This window comes from Chaetodon trifascialis, chromosome 21, assembly GCF_039877785.1.
Source record: "Chaetodon trifascialis isolate fChaTrf1 chromosome 21, fChaTrf1.hap1, whole genome shotgun sequence".
Lineage (NCBI taxonomy): Eukaryota > Metazoa > Chordata > Actinopteri > Chaetodontiformes > Chaetodontidae > Chaetodon > Chaetodon trifascialis.
Window position 1 is genome coordinate 12,617,371 of NC_092076.1, and position 20,182 is coordinate 12,637,552.

The 20,182-nt window shown below is 44.1% G+C and overlaps 2 protein-coding genes across 5 annotated transcripts; both read left to right on the forward strand.

Moving 5' to 3' along the window:
- Positions 1-57: 57 nt before the first annotated feature.
- On the forward strand, positions 58-11,850 carry rnf40 (ring finger protein 40). 4 transcript variants are annotated; one of them, XM_070990510.1, is made up of 20 exons: positions 58-101; positions 600-748; positions 885-1,052; positions 1,352-1,667; positions 2,140-2,340; positions 2,519-2,640; positions 2,792-2,938; positions 3,404-3,478; positions 3,619-3,738; positions 3,865-4,044; positions 4,694-4,829; positions 5,228-5,349; positions 5,464-5,729; positions 5,837-5,966; positions 6,111-6,260; positions 9,293-9,505; positions 9,596-9,721; positions 10,396-10,536; positions 10,641-10,742; positions 11,143-11,598. In XM_070990510.1, exons 2-20 carry the CDS (start codon positions 611-613, stop codon positions 11,317-11,319), a joined length of 3,030 nt encoding a protein of 1,009 aa, XP_070846611.1. In that variant the 5' UTR covers positions 58-101; positions 600-610; the 3' UTR covers positions 11,320-11,598. The 4 variants fall into 4 exon arrangements, with proteins under 4 accessions (XP_070846611.1, XP_070846615.1, XP_070846614.1 ...); XM_070990514.1 differs by having other exon boundaries at positions 61-101; positions 5,837-5,954; positions 9,296-9,505; positions 11,143-11,675; XM_070990513.1 differs by having other exon boundaries at positions 63-101; positions 5,837-5,954; positions 11,143-11,850.
- A 1,505-nt stretch (positions 11,851-13,355) lies between these two features.
- LOC139349388 (tumor necrosis factor receptor superfamily member 12A) lies at positions 13,356-20,139 on the forward strand. The gene is made up of 5 exons (XM_070990147.1): positions 13,356-13,549; positions 17,053-17,151; positions 17,242-17,385; positions 18,176-18,224; positions 18,548-20,139. Exons 1-4 carry the CDS (start codon positions 13,468-13,470, stop codon positions 18,214-18,216), a joined length of 366 nt encoding a protein of 121 aa, XP_070846248.1. The 5' UTR covers positions 13,356-13,467; the 3' UTR covers positions 18,217-18,224; positions 18,548-20,139.
- Positions 20,140-20,182: the final 43 nt, after the last annotated feature.

Below are 20,182 nucleotides of genomic sequence, written 5' to 3' on the forward strand. Positions count from 1 at the left end.
TTAATGTGATGTTTATATTTATCATTTCATAGTTTTGGTACTATGAGGAAGTGCCTTGTCGTCATATCCTGTAGCTACATTTTCAGTCGCTCCTTGTTAAGGTTTGTAGTGTTAATGTTTGACTGAGAAGGAATTATACGTGTATTTGCGTTTAGGGTTTCTTTGCAGAATATCTTATGCGTGTAGAGATGGTCGGTGAATAAAAATGACGACCATCAGTCATTTAGTACGCGAGATAAAGAGCGTCGTTCAGCCAAACAGGTCTCGCAGAATTAACGGAAGCATTAGCATAGCTAGCGTTAGCAAGCGTGCTAATGTCAATCTTACCAAAAATGCCAAATTAAAAATAGTCGGTAGCTTTTCAGACAGTGGCTTATACAGTAAGAGTCGGCATAACCGTCTAGGAAGTCGTAATTTTATATGAACATCTCAAGAGCAGTATTCTGAGCCATTTAAAAGTAGTAGCCCTGCGTTGTAATATCAAGCTAAGCTAGCTGACTTCAAATGAATGAGGTCTCCATTTCCAGACTCGTCCGTAACGTTAGTTTCTTAAAGCGGTGCCAGTGCGAATATTTCATGTCATATTTGATCTCTTGCAGGGGAAGGGAAAATGTCAGGTGCTGGGGGAGGAAAACGGCCCTCAGGAGGGGACAGCCCCCCTGGCCCACCTGAGAAGAAAAGCAAGAAAGAGGAGAAGACCACCACCACTCTCATTGAGCCGATACGCATAGCTGGAGTCTCCTCTACGGTTAGTCTCTTGGTGTTTACTCTCAGCATTTGTAGCCCATTTGCTACCACCTCGTTCTTGGAGCTCAGTATTTTGCCAAACAACATTCAGAATCCCAGATGTTCCCTACCTTGGTGTCTGTATTTGTTCTGTGCAGGAGGAAATGGACATGAAGGTTCTCCAGTTCAAGAATAAGAAGCTGTGTGAGCGCTTGGAGCAGAGACAGGCGATGGAAGATGAGTTACGAGAGAAAATTGAGAAACTGGAGAAGAGACAAGCCACTGATGACACCACCCTGCTGATTGTTAACCGGTACTGGTCGCAGGTACTTGTGCACATTTGGTTACATTGTTTTAAGCTAATTTTACTCCACTTAAGTCCATGTAAACTCAAGATGAGGGGGGTCATATTCTGTCAAAGCCAGGAGGCATTCAACAGCAACAAATGCAACCTGTGTAAATGTTATCCAGCTGTCTTGTCTTAACCTGATAATCCACAGGAACATGTATTATAATTAGTTTGTGTACTTTTTTGGAAACAGGGTTGTTTAAAAAATATACCCATGGTAATGCTTTTTCTATGAGTTAAACACTTCTCTCAATCCTTCTCTTTCCTGATTTGCAGTTGGAAGAGAGTGTACAGGTTTTACGCAAACGTATTGAGCCAGAAACTCCGGTGACATCTACACCTGCCCCACCCTCAGCCCCTCTACCTGACCCCATGCCAATGGAGGAAGATAGTGTCACCCTGGCCTCGCCAACATCTGTCGTGCCTCCTCCTCCTCTCCCAGAGGCCCAGAATGAGGGGGAACATGCAGAGCAGCAGCAGCAGGAGGAGAGTCAGGAGGAGCCTCAGGAGGAGCAGCAGCCACAGCCCCCACCTCCTACTGGGTCAGAGGAGTTGTTGATGCCCACAGAACCACCACAGGACTCAACAACAGGTGAGCTGGTTTTTTTCCTGTCAGGAACAATGTACCTGAATTTGAAAGTATCTTCAAAGACCATCAAAAGCATGTTAGATTGAAGAGGGTTTTGTGAGATTCGTCTGGCAATAAGCTTGTAGAATATAAGGTTATTATAAAGCAGTGCTAACCTCCCTCTATGTCCATTTGCCTCGTACATTGCTGCATGTTTCAAATGTCATGAGAACTTGCAAAATCCTTAATATCTGCAAGCCTTAACTGTCAGTCAATGGTTGTGACAATTCAAACTAATCTTTTATATGGTTTATTGAGGGCACACACTGTTTGCACATTCTAGCTAAAATTCAGATTGAAGGCTTTGATCATATTATTACCCGCTCTGCTAAACTGCATTTCGTTGTCTCTGTGTTGCACTCCGACGATGACAATAAAGTTGAATCTAATCTAATTTTCACCAACCTCATTCATGACCACCTTCTATTATGTTCAGATGCATCGCCGCCCCCTCCTCCCCTCAGTGAGAATGCCAAGGGTTTCCTGGCTACATTGGAGCACAGCAGCGAGGAGGAGCTCACCCTGCACCTCCAAGACCGCATGAAGTTCAGCAAGGAAGCCATTGCCTGCCTCGTCTGTGTCTTTGACAGGCTGCACAGCCGCATCAACAACATGTGCGAGCACGTCCAGGCTGCAGGTAGCTGTGGAGGCATGCTTGTTACTGACACATTCATATGTGATAAAACGTTGACACACAAATGTGCAAATAGGAAGAGAAACACCTGCAGCACATAATATATCCTACATTAAACCTTATTACATGCTTTGAATTGGATTTCATAATGTGACACAACTACCTCGATCTTCACTGGCAGCATGTGAGGACGATAGCCAGTCTGACATCATCAATATAAACCACACTCTGCTGGAGGAGAACAGTCGACTGCGAGACCTGGCCACTCTCCTGCAGGGCCGACATCATAAGATGTCCATGGAGGTACAGTGTCCTTGACTCTGTTTGCCGTTGTCAGCATATACAGTATGGTGGATATTGTGCTTGGTTGTGGGTATGAGTGTGTGTGTCAGAAATAGTTGAATATGTGATGAGAAATGTATGTTTGGGGGGGGGGTTTTGGTTCTAATTGCAGTACAATGAGTTAGTGGATAAGGTGACCAGCTCTGAGACCAAGGTGTCTGAGATGGAGACAACAGTGGAGGACCTGCAGTGGGACATTGAGAAACTCCGCAATAGGGAACAAAAGCTCAATAAACATCTTGCAGAGGCCATGGAACAGGTACATTTGTGTGAAATTGTCGGTTTGCAACTTGTGTATGTGTGCCTCTTTCGTCTGTGTGTGTGTGTGTGTGTGTGTGTGTGTGTGTGTGTGTGTGTGTGCGTGCGTGCGTGCGTGCGTGCGTGCGTGCGTGCGTGCGTGCGTGCGTGCGTGCGTGCGCGCACATACTTTTTTTCTGTCCATGAGGCGTAGGCTCATGCTGTTACTTCTCTCACATGTTGACAGTGATAAGCCTCTAAGCATCAATGCGTGTCATGCCACCTGCTCTTATTGATGCACATCTTGCTCTCTGTGCATGCTTTGATGGAGTGCTATTATTTGCATCAGCTATCTGAACATGAAAAAAAATGAGCGTTGTCTGAATGACGTCATGGGATGTGTGTTGGTGTGCTGTGTGCTTTCATGTTGTTCTCTTGTCATATTGTACTTTTTTTAAAATCTATGTTTTGGGTTTGCTGTCTGCAGCTAAAGTCTGGATACAGCAGCACTGGCAGCTCAGGTGGGCTACCTGGAGGCCAGATCACACTGAACATTCAGAAGGTGAGAAAGATGCTGCTTTGCAGTTAGTCTTGTGTGACATATGTGTTTCTGACTTCATATCTCAGATGCTAGTTTATGATGGTAAAACAGTGTTTTTATACCACACATATATTTCTCCTATCTATTTGTTTTTATTTTAGTTTGAGAGTCTCAATGCAGAGTTGGAGCACAACCAGGAGTTGGCCAATAGCCGCATGGCAGAGTTGGAGAAACTGCAGTTGGAGCTCCAGGAAGCTGTAAGGGAGAGCGAGAAGCTCAAGGTAAAGATAACATATCTGGTTGTTAGATTAGAAGCACTGGTTAACATTACATGTGATGATCAATAATCCATTTCATGTTCTCCATAAGTCAGTCTTTGCTGTCACTGTCATCTCCCTAATTTTCAGATGGACTTGAGGAATATTCCAGAAGAGGTTGTGAAGGAGACTCTAGAGTACAAATGTCTGCAGTCCCAATTCTCCCTGCTGTACAATGAGTCTCTCGGGGTAAAAACCCAGCTGGACGAGGCACGGGCCCTCCTGCTCACTGCCAAGAACGCCCACCTCAGACAGATTGAGCACATGGAGGTAAATTTCATAGAACAAAGCTGGTCTCATCGTCATTGACTGACTTCCATCCCATGTAAAAAAACAAATGTTTAGTTTCTCTTCACTTCAGCTTTATGCAATTGGGAGACTCAGTCCATTAAACATATAAGTTACATTTTAGTTGAAATGCTTATAGGGTCTCTTATGTGCTCGTGCCCTTACAGTTGACACTACCCACTTGACATTATTCGATTCCTCCATGCTGCCCCTCGCATTGATAAAACTTCTCAGAACTACAGCTCCATTCACTCATAGTAGCTCCACTTCTTACATCACGTCGTGTTGGCTTCTTTTAATAACTCATGATGACTGTGAGTAGGTTTCATTACTTTTATATAACACTTGACAGTATTTAGCAGTAGGCTAACTTAACCCACTCTCCTCCTGGCCCAATCCCTGTGTGACCCCTGAATTATGATGTGTGTTGACAAAGGACATCACACACAACTTAGATTACACCACATGACGACCTCTGAAAGGGATATCAGAAAATGTAAGATCCCTGATATCATCACTCATGATGCACTTCTTTCCTGCCTTTGTCCTGGTAACATGAATCTGGATGTGTGTATCATTACCTCTGTTTGGCAATATGGTCATCAATACTTCACTGTTGTCAACTGTTCAGAGTGATGAGCTGTCCCTTCAGAAGAAGCTGCGGACTGAGGTCATCCAGCTGGAGGATACCCTGGCCCAGGTGCGCAAAGAGTACGAGATGCTGCGTATCGAGTTTGAACAGAACCTGGCAGCCAACGAGCAAGCAGGTACCCTCACATCTCTCAAGAAGTCTTTGAAGAGGGAATGGAGGTGCATTGTGGGGCATTAGAATTTAGCAAATCTGTGCCTGTATGCATAGATAGCTTACACACTGCAATGCTCAGATACTAGATCAGTGCAGATTCATTATTATAAATTACAGCAACTTGAGGTTAAAACCACGTACTTATCAGTAGAGTAAGATGATGTTATCATCTGTTCACACAGATAGTGTCATTGTAGGAACAGTGCATAGTGTATCATTTCTATGATGTCACTCCTGCGCACCGTGCAGCTGAGCACATCATTTACAGCAACAGATGATGTTTAATGACTGAGAACCAAACCACACATTGATGGTGCCCTGAGTGAATCTGTCTTTCGTCCGTCATCTCTGCTCTCACAGGACCAATCAACAGGGAGATGCGACACTTAATCAGCAGCCTTCAGAACCACAACCTGCAGTTGAAAGGCGACGTGCAGCGCTATAAGAGGAAGTTGCGGGAAACACAGATGGAGATCAACAAGGTAGACGGATGTCATTCATGGACAAGCGCTTGCTGAGTGAGATTCAATCAGCTGTTCTCAGAAAACTGAAACAGAAGTAGTAAAACATTTCTTTCACATGTTTTGCTTCGACAGTTGCGTTGTCAGAGCGGCGACACAGGGGTTCTGATCCTGGAGGAGACGACGAGCGACAGCATCGATGTGAAGAAAGAGGAGGATGAAGACCAGGAGGAGGAGGAGGAGAGGAGGAAGGAACTGGAGAGACAGCGGGCCCGGGAGAGAGAGAGGGAGAGGGAGGCCGAGCGAGAACGAGAGAGGGAGCGTGAGAGAGAGAGGCAGCGCAGCGACGAGCTGAAGAGGAAGGACTCGGACACACTGAAGATGCTCAGAGTCGAACTCAAGTACATCCCCTTATACTCAAGTCCAATAAAAAAATGATGGCTACAGCCCGTCACTTATCGGCTGTAAAATAAAAGCACTCAGCTCTTTGTCTTCTTTAACCCATCAGGAAGGCCCAGGAGTCCCAGAAAGAGATGAAGCTCTTATTGGACATGTATAAGTCGGCTCCAAAGGAGCAGAGGGACAAAGTGCAGCTCATGGCTGCTGAACGCAAATCTAAAGCTGAGGTTTGTTCTTTGGTGTGTTGTCCTTTTGTCATACTTATGCACATTTCTTTTTTTGCATGTAAAGAAAAAAATCTCTTTGTTAGCTGCTAACAGTGAAACGTTTAAACAGAAGTGCAGGTTAAATACTACGTCCAACCCCTGTCTCAAACTGCCCAGGTGGATGAGTTGAGGATGCGGGTGCGAGAACTGGAAGAGAGGGAGAGGAAGGAAAGCAAGAAGCTGGCCGACGAAGACGCCCTCAGGAAGATCCGAGTGGCAGAAGAGACCATCGAGCATCTGCAGAAAAAGCTGGCTGCCACCAAGCAGGTATGTACGCGTTTCATTGTCTCAGACGTATCGGAGCGTGGGGGTGGACTCAGGCGGGAGGCTGAGCAGGTCTGCTTAGTACACCCATAGTTTAACAGGGGAAGACTTCAGTCTCTCAGTATTTTTTTCTTTATTTTTCAGCTGTGTGAAACCATCAAAAGATACTTTTTGTCAGCTTTTACTCAACGGTTTTTAAATGCCACCTACACACATACGCATACATTGTTTATAATTGGTCAGAGCTGCAAATTGACACACAAAAAAATGCTAAAATGTGTACCTCTTCCTCTTTTTAAACCTATTAAGAATTTACAACCAGCAAGAAACGAGACATGAATCATCAACCCTATTTGGAGAAATGTCAGATTTAAGCATTGGGGACTGCACCAGATATGAATATAAACAAGCCAGCTGTGTTAAGGACAGTCGTGCAATGAGTCTCACATTTGCTTAAGAGAGAAGTTCTCTTTATCTTAGGCAACAAAAGAGGAATTGAAAGCTGACGCTGTGGTCTGGAATTTAAATCTGATCAGCTGGTTTATGTATTTATTTAAATTGTTTTTTATTTATTTTTCCCCCTGCACTTTTCTGTCTGAAAAGTCAGTTATACGTCCAAAATCTCATGGCATTCACTAGCTGTAAGCATAGCATAATAATAATAATAATGTGAGCATAGTTTGAAAAATTGACCCTGATCCATTCTGGTGTGTCCTTACACAAACAAATGCAAGAATAATTTTCTTAATCTTCGCAATGTAACAATCAATCACAATCACATTCTGGTTGTGAAAGTGTCCGTGTTTGTGTATTGGTGACATCATGCTGTGAACAGCGTATTTTAAGGGTGCAGTTTGTATTTATAAGTGTGTTGCGCTTCGAAACCATTGAGGCACGGAGTCGCAAAACATACCGATTCCTACATAATGCTACTCTAACATTTCGTCAAATGGCACGAATGAATTGAAACTGCTGTCTGAACCTGCTACAGGAGGGAAGGGTGGAGGTGCTGTGAAACAATCATGATGACACTTAGGGAAAAAATACATAACTTTTTGGGTGGGGGCAAATCTTTTTGGGTGAGCCACCCTGATAAATCGTAAATATGTAAAACATTCGCACTGTCACATCTGAGTTCACATACTTGGCTTAGCTGTTTTCGAAGTTTTGAGAAGCTCCAGTGGAATTGCATTTTACACTTCAGGGAACAAAGAGTAAGAGAGCGGATTGTCCTGAGGTGGGACATATAAGAACCGTTAACTGACTGGGGTCATGTGTTGGTTAGGCAATGTTAACATAATCCTAAAACTTGTGTTGCGTATGAAGTGGATACACCCACATTATATAATGTCATACTGTCACAATATTCATTTGGCTGTGGACCTTAGTGCTCCAGTGAATATGATCAGTCTTTGGGGCTTATCAGCTAATATGAATCATGTGTTCTTCACCCAAGTCACCTCATGAGTCTTTACAGCATTTACATTTTGAGTTTGTGAACTCTGGCGCAGAGCGACTAACCGCACCAAGACCACCTCAAGAATGCAGGTCTCTTTTCATTAGCACCGAGACTGTAATGAAATCAACAACAGGAAATTACATCGAAATGTTAAAGCGTCATGACCCTGTTTTAAGTTGTTTCACTGTTGTTCCATACCATTTTATGAGCGTAAAGCAGACAGATGTTGAGATCTGGATGCCTGCAGCTCACCGTGCTTGGGAGGTCTAGCAGAACATAATTAACAGAAGGCGAAACACCGTCTGGACTGACCCTGATTCATTGGACTCTTTACTTTTGCCCTCGTATCTGGTATAAAGTTAAAGTGCTGCAGCTTAACTGTTTTGGACCCAGATGTGTTTGATTTGTTCCCCTGAGTTCCTGGCAGTCAGAATTTAACTGTGAAGGATGACAGATTGCCAAAACTATCCAATAAACAAGCTACTTCTGAGTTCATATGACTTTTGTTTATTGGCCCTAGTTGGCTTGTAAGTGGGCAGCATGAACCAAAATGATGCAGACACAGCAAAGCAGAATTTGTAGCCGTGTTTGTTGAACAGAAAACAAACCAGGTGTGATGGCACCTCCAGATGCAGAGTCATAAATAGGCCAATGAAAGTGTAATCTAATTAATTACATCAGGTAATGATGACAATGATGACAGCACACTCAAATTTAACAACTTTGCAGATCTGTGATTTTTTTTTTTTTTTATACGAGAAGATACCAAAGAGACTGATCTGGATCGTTGATTCAGGCTGATAACAACACTTGTTTTCATTAAAGAAAAAAACAAAAGTACACTGGCGAGCCAAAAGATCAGATTCTCTTTGTGTGTGGTGATGACGTGTGTTGTCTCACTGTGTTTTTCTACAGAAGTAGTGAGGAATCAGGAAGAGTAGATGCTGGTGATTCCGCAAATTTGTAAAAAATGGAAGTAAATGGAAACATGCACATGGACTAGTCGCAGTTATTTTCAGCTGTGACTACAGAAAGTTACCTAGAAGGAAGCAAAGCACTATTGGGGAAATATGACTTAGAATGCCTTTGCCCTGTTCCCATCAATTTAATTTAATTAATAATTATTTATTTATTATTATACTTTTTTGAAAAAGAGTTAATACGCAGAATGGGAGAATGAAAGCGAACGTTTAACGCACATTTCTGATTAGATGCTTCCGCTCTGAGAAGAAGAAGAAGCTGCTTTTTCAACTGTCAAATACTTTAATACTTTCTACACTTTATTGATGCTGCTGTATATTGGAATTTCCCCTCGTGGGACTAATAAAGGAATATTGACCATTGACCATGAAAGAATTCCTGAAGATGTCTCTCTGTCTTCCTCTTGTTGATGGTCAAGGTGACTGGTTTTGTTTCTTCTGATTCTGCTTCTTCTTCTTTTGCTTCTTGTATTACATATAATATGTAATTTTGATGAACAGTTTTTAGGCATTTGTATCAGCGCCAGGAGAGGAACTTTAAGCTTGTCCAGAAACAGTGTGATTGTTTTTGATCCCTGACCCCTCTGTCTCTCGAGGAGGAGGAAGCCCTGTTAAGTGAGATGGATGTAACCGGCCAGGCCTTCGAGGACATGCAGGAGCAGAACAGCCGTCTTCTGCAGCAGTTAAGGGAGAAAGACGACGCCAATTTCAAGCTGATGAGTGAGCGGATCAAATCCAACCAGATATACAAGCTGCTGAAAGAGGAGAAGGAGGAGCTGGCTGACCAAGTTCTCACATTCAAAACCCAGGTGACGTATAAGCTGGAAAACACAGCGCTGATCGCTTTCCTTTGTCAGCGCACTGAAGTATTAACTGTTACTGTTGCTGTCACACTCCAGGTGGATGCCCAGCTGTTAGTTGTGCAGAAGCTTGAAGAAAAAGAGGGCGTCCTCCAGAGCACACTTGCCACTCTGGAAAAAGAGCTGTCCGTCCGGACGCAAGCACTAGAACTCAACAAGAGGAAGGTGAGAGGAGACAAGCCATCAGTCATATTGTCAGTCAGATTTACTGATCCCTGGATGATTTGATTGCTGCCAGATGTTCCTAAATATAAACACTGAGCAGCATCATAAGAGGATCTGGACATTAGCACGTGCAAAAAGTCATACTTGTGCACGTTATCGTTGTGGTGTGTTCAAGTGCTTCTGAAACGTTCTGACATTTTATCTCTGGTTCCATGAAGGCTGCGGTTGTGCAGATGAGTGCACCGGGGCCACTGCTCATGACGTCATCTTGTTCCTTACTTGGATACAATGCTTTAATCCTTTTTTTTTTCACATTTGATTTTAATTTCACAAATGGGAACAACCATAAATAATTGAATTAAAACATAACAGAAAACACACAAAAGCGGCCACTTGCTCTAACTGAAAGCAGGGGTTGCCTGGGAGCTGCGAAGAGGATGACAAACACGGTATTTTCTGTGAAAGATGGTCATCAGAGATTGAAAATCCACATGATCCATGGATAGAACATGCAAAACCAATGGTGCCTTCGTTTAAGTTAGTACTTAATCTCTAAAGCCAAAACTCGAAGAATAGACTCAGAAAGGCCAAGATTACTGCACCAACACATTACAGCGCAGGAATCTCATCATTAGGTTTTTTATTGAGTGCATCCGGTTCCTTCCCTGCTGCAGGCGGTGGAGGCTGCCCAGCTGGCAGAGGACCTGAAGGTGCAGCTGGAGCACACGCAGGCCAAGCTTAAAGAGATCCAGGTCTCTGTGGCTGAGAACCGCACGGCCCGGGAGAGGGAGAGCAGCAACCTGAAACGCGCACAGGTATGTTGTGTTTCAGTTTGGGGGGGAAATCTCTCCAAACTCTTTCCAAACTCACACAAATTCTGATTTCTGACTGAAACAACCCTTTTCCCGGCGCTTTCTAGGAGGACCTGTCCAGGCTGAGACGGAAGCTGGAGAAACAGAAGAAGGTGGAGGTGTACTCCGACGCTGATGAGATCCTGCAGGAGGAGATCAACCAGTACAAGGTGAGAAAGAGAAAACACAGTTCTTGTGCAGAGAAATTTATGACTTTAATCAACGTCTGTTTGTGGCGAGGGACTTATAAAAACCCCAACAGCTTCCTGGCACAACCTGCACTTGACTGTTGTTGACAGAGCTGTAACAGTCTAGTGAAAAAGTAATATGTTATAATGCAGAATACTACACCTTTTGTAATTGGCCCGATTGCCTGGCAGTGGCAGTTTTTCATTCATGAATAGGGGCCAGAAAGTGAGCTCAAGCCTCCACTCTGTGAATTGTAGATATCAAGAATCCTACAGGTTACACCTGCAAATGTTAACTGTGGCACCGTACGATGCATAGAGGTAATAACAGAGTTGACGAGGCAGTGTTTGGCCCATATACAGTGTATTTATCTGTCTCCAGGCCAAGCTGCGCTGCCCCTGCTGCAACACACGGGACAAGGAGACGGTGCTCACCAAGTGTTTCCACGTGTTCTGCTACGAATGTCTGAAGATGCGTTACGACACCCGACAGAGGAAGTGCCCCAAGTGCAACTGTGCCTTCGGAGCCAACGACTTTCACCGCATCTACATCACCTAATCCACAGAGGGACAGAGGAGTGAGGGTAGAAAACAGTAGATGGAACCAAAGGAGGGGAAAGAGTAGAGAACAGAAAAAGGAGCTGAAGATTCACTCAAAGAGAAAGACATTTTGGGGATGTCACAGGAGTGTGTCTCCTCACTTTTTTTCTCTTTGGAAAGACTCGTTGTACCGCATCATTGCCAGTCGTCCATTTCATTTGTTGACCAAACAGATCGTGACACATCTGACTGAGTGTTGTGCTGTAGTTAATAAACACAGTTGTTTATGCACACAGTGATATTCTTACGTGTCGAGCTGCTCTGCACCGTTTTCCTGTCCGTGTCATTTTTGCCATGTTTAAAATCCTTTCTTTTAACAAACTGCGCCCAGTTCTTCACCTTTTTTTTGTTAATGTATTTGAAAACTTGGACCTGCAGTGGTCGATCGCCTTGAAGCGTTTTCTTGGAATTCTTTTGTCCTGCTGGAAATCCTGCGAAATCGGTGAAGCTGAAATTGAAACTCCGAAATTAAACAAAGCCATCCCTTACAGACTCGATGATTGCATCTGTAAAGCTAAATATGGTTCTGATATAGAAAGTACAACAGGCAGAACTGTCTCAACTTCCTCGGCCGGGCTATAGTATTAACAGTGCCTGAGAAACGTCAGCTAGTTTGGCTCACAGTCAGCACATACAGGAGTGTTTGGATCACCTTGGGCAAGGTCCTCTGTGTGTGTTCATTCTGTTGCCATGGTTCCTATTGGAGAGTTTGACACAACATCTGCAGCTTATAGTGCCTCATTACTGATGAAATCACTGCAGTGGAAAGTCAGCTCATATGGGTGTCTTTAGTGGGCTGTGCAGCTCCAGGTCCTCTTAGAGCGCTTTCCTAAAGGTTAGCCGTGACAGTCGAGTACAAAAACATCTGTTTAACAACATGCTTCTAACCTAATTGAGCCAATGAAAAGCCTTCTCCTCTGCTCTGATGATGTGAACTATTTACTGGGAGGTTGGTCAGCGTCTGTTTGACGTTAGCTCTTGTGGGAAAGGCAGTTCACACCATGTAACGCACACATAAAAAGTTCCAGGCTGGAGAGAGAGGATATGTGAAAAAAGGTTTATCAGGCGTTTGGGAACAGTTAAGCAAGACTGCTGGCGAAAATCGGAATAATTTGATCGGTAAAAGCACGCGGGCAGTGGTTGTTTACTCTTCTGAATGCATAACCTGTCATAAATACACGCGGAGTTTTCACTTGGTGCGCGAGTGATCGTCTGCATGTCACTCAGCACAGCTGGACGCGCTGATGGTCCTCGTTAATACATGAGACAATGCTGTGACACGGGGCCAGCCTGATAGCAGTCCAGGCATGCGTCCACTGGCTTTGTTATTGCATATTTGTGCTGCTGCAGCGGGCTACACCCAACCCTAGACATTAATAACACCACCCTGCGTCAAGGACACTCGCTCCTCAGATGTGAGTCTCCAAAAAAAACGCGACCACCGCGGTGGTTCTGCGTCTGCGGAGGGCACTCCAGTGGACCCGAGATGAAGCTGATCCAGTTTTTAACTTTAAGCACTTTCCCAAAGGCTCATAAAGCAGCTTTTTTATCGCTCGAGAATGTCATCTGTTTTTGCCTCGGTTGCTGTTCCTCTCTCTCTGTGTACGGGACCCGCACTCGTGCCAGAGAGTTGTGTTTTTTGGCAGGGAGGAGAGAATGACGTCGACAGGCGTGGTAATAACAATGAGAACACTATTAAGTCCAGACTACACAGACTCGATTAAAAAAACGTGGAGAAAAAGGGGGTCTGCAGGGTGTGGCCCGTGAAATATGAAATACATGTATTGAAACTCTCGTACCTGAGGTGGTTTAATTGAAACTTTCACTTGAAGCACGGCAGATGAAACCGCACTCTATGGTCGAGGAGTTTCCTGTGAGTCGGGGAGTGCGCACAAGAGAATCCGAGCAGTACAGTACATAGGAAATGACTCATAGGAGTTGAACTGTTAGCGTGGGTGTGTGCGCTATTAAAACAAGGCGCAGACTCCTCCGGGTGACTCACTCTGATGCTCGCTTTTCCATGCTGAAGCCCAGCACGGATTGTTAATCAGATGAACTTTCGGGAATTGTGTAGCCGACAGAGAGCAGCTTTTAACCCGCGGACATCATGGCTTCAGTCGCTCTCTGCGCGCTCTGCGGACTTATTATAGCGGCCGCGACCAATTTCTACGGCGTGAGCGCACAGAAAAGTAAGTAAAATAAGTTTTTTTTTTCTAACAACATTTTTTTTCTACAGATGTTTTTTTTTTTTTACTCGACTAAAGTGATTACAAAAGTTTTCCTTCTCATTTCTGTATTTGTTTTCTGAGCGGTTGTTGGGCGCTCTCGTCTCTGCGAACATGGATCGCAGTCTGGGGGTCTGGTCTTTTCCCATAATGGAGTCAGATACTGGGTCTGCTTACAAAGCCGCTTCCTTTACCAGCTGCATTTCTCACCGGTTCCGCATTCCGATCGCCTTATTTCACCCCATCCATCCGTGCCCCTGGGTGAAAAGGACAGGCCACATGGAAAGAGTGTCCGTTTTTGCGCAAAGATTTTTTTTTTACTGCCTCACAGAAACTCCAAAAGAAGAAAAAGAAGAAGAAAAACAGCTTTTGATTTTGTTTCCACAGGCGTCTGAAGTTTGGATTAAATCCCAGTGGAGAACACCAGACTCAGATTGCACTGAGAACACAAAATCTTGAATAATAACACGGGTTCAGACCGTCTCCTCAGGCATTCAAGTTACTAGTTGCATAAACTGAAATCATGCTCCAGCTAGAGTCTCCCCCGTGTGAAACCATCTCTACATCTGGACATCAGCTGCTGGTCCACCCACCCCCCTTCCATTTTATGACAAAACACGGCACCCCCACACCCAAAAACACCCTTTATCAGGCTAGGTGCTGAAATTTGCCAAGGTCTTCCAGTCAGGAACACAAAAAACTGCTCTAAACTTGATCTTGTCCTCAGATTTTAGATGCTGGGACACCAGACAAATAATAACCCCTGTTGCTTCTATTAAAATGTAATGCTGGTTGATTAGCCTGACAGTTAGCTCAGAAACATGGAAACTGGAATGTTTTAATCCGTTTAATCAGAGGTTTCAGGTTGTTGTCTGCTGCGAGAGACAAAAGTTCCATTTCTCAGATGTGCTGTGGTTTTGGTCAGAGGTCAACCAGCAGTCAAGATTCAGTTCCTTCCACTGACCTTTTGAACCCAGCTGGACTCGCTGGATGATGTAGAGCAGAAATCATCGGGAGAAATGCTTACAAGAATTGTGACACATTCTTACTGTGACCACGGCTGTAAAATGAGTCAGTCCAGCGCTGTAGGCGGGCTGGCTGTGGAGGACGGGGAGTCTCTGGGGGCCTGAGCATGTGGCTGTAACATAACCAGAGAGTTAGAGGTCAGAAATGCCTCAAACATGACTTTTGGAGCAGGTGCTTTTCTGGCCTCTGCTGCTTTAATAATGGCCGGTGTCAAGTGAGAAGAAAAGAAGCATGCAGCACACCCTCCTATATGTTTGTGATCTGGATCTCATGCTGCTGGAAATTTAATTCTGGGTCTGAAGTTCACTTGTTTCTGGATGTGTTTTGAGATTAAAGGGGCACTCCAGCGATTCCCTATTGCTCTTCTATAAAGTTTCAGAGCTCACAGGAGGCAAGTTTTAAGACAGAAAAGTCAAAATCAAACCAGCAGAGCCTGAGATATCACGACTTTTAGTGTCCAAAAACACTGCATCCTACGTTTCCCATAATGCAACTGAATCACCTCTTTCATTAGACCCTCCTAAATGCCCACCTCTTTCAAACCTCATACCTCCAGCACCTAACACAGGCTTTCTGATTGCCCTGATGACATCACTATGACATCATCAGGCTTACTCAGACACAGAGGACATTACTCACCAGCTCCCCCAACATGTCAAACGTGAACCGGCTTTAACTTCTCAATTGTGGCGATTTTCTGCTGATAAACTCTTTAGATTCTGGTCTGTCTGGGACACAGCGTCTAGATGGGTCCCTTGTCACGTTGCAGATGTCTATGATTTGTTAGCAGCTCCACCATTTCCCCCTGGAGACGTTTCCCCCCTTAGACTTCTCAGATGGTTTCATTTAAACAACTATTTGAGGCTCAAAGAGACAAATGATCTAATATTTCACAGAGATTAGAGAAAAATCTCAAAAAGTCATGCAAATTTGCGTCACAGAGCGTCTCTCCTACCCCATCAATCACCTTACGACCCTACAGATTTGTTGTGACCCTTTGGAGGGGGCCCAGACCCTAAGTTGGAAGACCATTTGGCTAAACTGCAGGATGGATAAGTGGTGTAGCTTTATGTGCTCAAACCAGCTCTGAATATTTACACTGAACAAAGAATCGTCATTTGATCTCTCAGATATCTGCAGATGGTTTCCTCGTTTCACTTATCTGCAACACCATCGCGTCTGCTATAGTGTTACTCATCTTGATAGCTCATCTTTGCGTTGTGAAAAACTGGTTCGTCAGCTCGTCGGCTCGATCCGACAATATTCATCAGCGGCTGTTGTTGTCACTGAACTGGCCGCAGTTTCCTACACACACTCATTACTTTTGGTTTTTACGTCAAACTCGCCTCTCTGAGAGTTTTGGTATTGCTTTGAAAGTTACCACGAATTGATGACTCAGTTGGGGCTCAGGGTGGTTCCTTGTTCTGATGGACAAAAAAAAAAAAAGAAGTTGTCCATGCAAATTCATGTGTGACACTGACAAGGAAGAAAGATTCGTATCATTCTATCCACCAAATATCTGTAGACTGTTTCCTTTTTGCACTCTCTGGAGCTTTGTCATGGCTGGTATTGTTTCATTCCCCGTATTAGGTTGGATTATTGTGTATGTATTGCATGCATGACCTTGGAGCATGAATGCCTCTTCTGAACCAAAGCCAGGATGTTAAACCTGCAGAGAAAACCACAAGCTATTAAAACACTAAAATGGTCTCAACACTCAGCTTGCTATCTGTGTTAACTGTGCCACATCTTCAGGCTAATTCCTTCCTCATTATCTGGGAAGTGCACAGGCTGTAATTGTTGCCCGGCTCCATTGTGTCCACAGAGGTAGACGCTTTCTCTCCGAGCTCAAACCGCCGTCTGCTTCTGTCTCGCAGACACGTTCATTAATTCTCTGGAAGTCGCACATGTACACAGAAGTGCAACAGTTCAGCGGAAGCCCTGCGTGAAAGCACCTCCTGCTCCTCTCTCTCTCACACACACACACACACACACACACACACACACACACGCCGCCTGCCCGTTAACACACCAGAAGTTACCAAGTAATTCTGTCTCATGCAGTCGAGTTGCATCAGCAGTCTGACCAAAAGGAATTTCCCAGTTTCATTTTATGAGAAGAGGAAAGCCGCAAAGTTCCTCACGTGTTCTCTTCCAAGTCACACCTACTGCAGCAGCTGAGTTTCTCCTGCAGGTCACCTGGATCTGCCTTGTTTTATTTCCATTTTATTCCAGAGTTGGAATCTGGTTGGTTTCTAAAACAGTCTCTAAACATTACCTCCACATCGCAGTATTTAAGAGGTGCAAGTGTTAAATGAATCATGAAAAACGTCCTCTGAAATCAGCGCTGCCCAGCTTTGACTCATTGTTTCCCAGTGGATGGCTGAAGGGATAAACCCGGCATAGCTGACAGATGATCTCTCGTGTTTTTCTGTGCGCAGGTCAGTGCGGCAGATCAGAGTTTTGGAACTCAGATTTGGATCTTTGTGTGCCGTGTGCCTCGTGCAAGCAGTACCCGAAGACCCCGTCGTGCAACACATGTAAGACAGTGAATCAGACTGTGAAAAGGTAAATGACTTCCTGCTTCGACTGAATGGCATCAGGTCAAATTTTTTGTGTGCAACCAACAGGTAAATCTGTGGAGGAGACGCCTGATGTGTGGAAACTGGCGGCCATCACCAGTTTCTCAGTGCTGGCTGTCGTGCTGGTCGGCGCCGCGCTGATCATCGGGGTCATGGTGCATCGACGCAAGTCACACAAAAGGCCTCTTCGTGGTGAGATTCTTTCAGCGTGAAGTCTTTTTGCAAGAGCAGGAGACATATTTTTCATGTGAAAACGCACTGCTTCAGTTCCCAAACCGAGACCGTCATCCGTCTCTTTTCAGCAAAATAAATGAGGTGATAAATTAGATCTTAAAGGGATTTATCACACAAAAAAATGGTCTTTTTGTATTCGTTCCTCACACAGCATACTCTGGAATCACAGGAAAGAAAGTTCTCCCCAATGGCTTATTTTACGAGTGTTTTGATTGGCTTTTGGAGTGAAGGCCTTACGTTCAGGGATAATAGGGATGAGTTATTAGTGACAATTGGTGACTTTGGGGTTGTGTAATCCTTTAGAAAATCACGTCATGTCCCCGGTGCAAAGGGATTCTTGGTAAGTCTGAGCACGCTGTGTTTTTTGGTATGAAGGTTCTGCAGCTGTGACATACAAACCAACAAAAAACGGCATAAAAAAGAACTATTATCCGTTCACTTGCACTGCGAGAGAATAGGCCCTATTTGCCCCAGGAGGAAAAACACATGTACAAACACTTAAATGAACTTAGCTGCTTCAGTTTCAGGGTTCTGGTATCGTGCATTTGGTCTCACTGTCACACCTGCATGGCTTGCTGGGACACTCGTACATAACAGAGCCACCGTTAATGTTACCGTCATTGCTTTTCCTACTATGACAAGTCAAGATGTCTGCTGTGAAAAAAAAAGGCCTATTGCAGACAATTTAGATAAACAGCTGCTTTGGTGGAAGCAGGGAAATGCTCACTTTTGCCTCTATTCATTACAGAACCCATTGAGGAAACTGCAGGGCCACTTTATCAAGCTTAAACATTTCAGTAAGTATCATTTTCATTCTGTCATAATGGACACACACACACACACACACACACACACACACACACACACACACACACACACACACACACACACACACACACACCATTGTATATGATTTAATTCAGCCAGTTTGTGGGTAATGACACCTGCTAACCTGCAGTTAAGTGTTGGTCTACAACTGTTTTAAAGGCTTGTTGGCAGTAATAACATTTACTACAAAGCTCTAGTTCTTTAGACAACCAGATACCAGCAGCTTCAGTCCAGAAATATCAGAATCAGAAGTTGCCCATGATTTGACATGATGTGACCGTTACCTCCACAGCCTCATCCTCCTCTGGAAACAGATGTGACAGAACCAAGGAGCGACTGGTTCAGAGCCTCCGGAAGAACCTCTGGACCATGAGCTGCATACTCTGACCGCAGGGTATCTCTTGACCAGAATCGGACCCTTTTAATTTATTAGACTGTCGAGTGAAGAGACGCGCTCAGTTCTCACGCTCAGTGTAGGTCCAACAGTGACCGCAGGACTTCCAACGAGCAACTCTCACACCTCTGTAGGAATATTAACAGCATTTCATTAGTGGTATCATTTTTTGTTTTTTACAGATCAGACTTTGTGTGCCTTTATATTCCACTTCAAGGAGATTTTGATCTGGATGTTTGATTAAGAAGTAAGATACAACTGCAGTCCTTTCTCCTCAGAGATGGATGCTTTCCAAATCCTCTATCATGCTGTTATCCAGCACGACTCCAATGAATGTAACACAGCTACTGCTGCCCGCTGGGCTGCAGTACGATCCCCTGATGTTCAGCGGGGTCACACGGGGTCCTCTTAAAGATAAATCACATGTGAGTAAGACATACTGTTAGGCACATTAAGGCCATTTGAATGTAGCTACTTTTACAGTAGGTAAAATGTGTTTCTAGCCTTTGGCCCTGCCAGTACCTCCGTGTACCTGATCTTTTAGTAGCCTCATGCAGTGATAAAGCTGTCGATTAACGGAGCAAACTGTATTCATTCACTTGTTACTGGGTCTCCTGAGAGCAACCCTGTATTGCAGGTCATTACAATATTGTCTGTTTTAATGTTACTAGGTTTTAGGAGATGTTAGCTGGATGTTTCTCTATCACCACCCCAGAACTCACACGTTGCTGTCCTTGCACTGGTAGGACAGGATGTTTGACACACTAGACATGCAATCCCAGACTGCTAGCATGTGGGAATGTAGTAAGGAATGTACTGTAGTGGAGAAAGTGACACCTACAGTGTTTCAGGTGGAGCTACGCAGTCGCTACGCTTACTAACTCCTGACCTTCAGATCTGCAGCGAGGCGAGCAGACATGTCTGCACGTCTGTTTGGAATTTTGTAGGGATTTGAAAGCAGCGAGATCAGTGGTTGTTGTTTTCCACTTCTTTTTTTTTTTTTCATAGCTGGAGATGTTTTCTGTCTTCAAAACATCATGCAGTATGTGGTTACTGAGATATTTAATGTGACTGACAATGTTTCAGGTCATGTTTTCGATCTGTCTGCTTGTGGGTAAACTGCCTGCCCTCTGGCAGCTAAATCACTTAAAATACAGATACTTTTTTTTTTTTTAGATTTTTATATTATTTATTTTTGAGTATCTTGCAGTGTTGTTTTGCATCAACTGCGAGTGACAAGCACAGTTTTAAAGGGACTCCAGTGAAGATATGCGTTGAACTTTCACCAGGCCAGCCAACGACGTTACTGAGCAATAACTAACATTTCCTGCTTCTCTCCTGCTTTCTGTTTCTAATTGTATATACTGTACATGCACTGGCTTCTTTTACTTAATGCTATCTTATAAACGGCTTTGTGTACCAAATGTATTTTCACAATAAAACTGACAATTTCCAATAATAATAATGCAAGTTATTGTTGTGAAAACTGCAAAAGAAATGTCTTTTTCTTCTTCTTTTTAAGCATCTGAATAT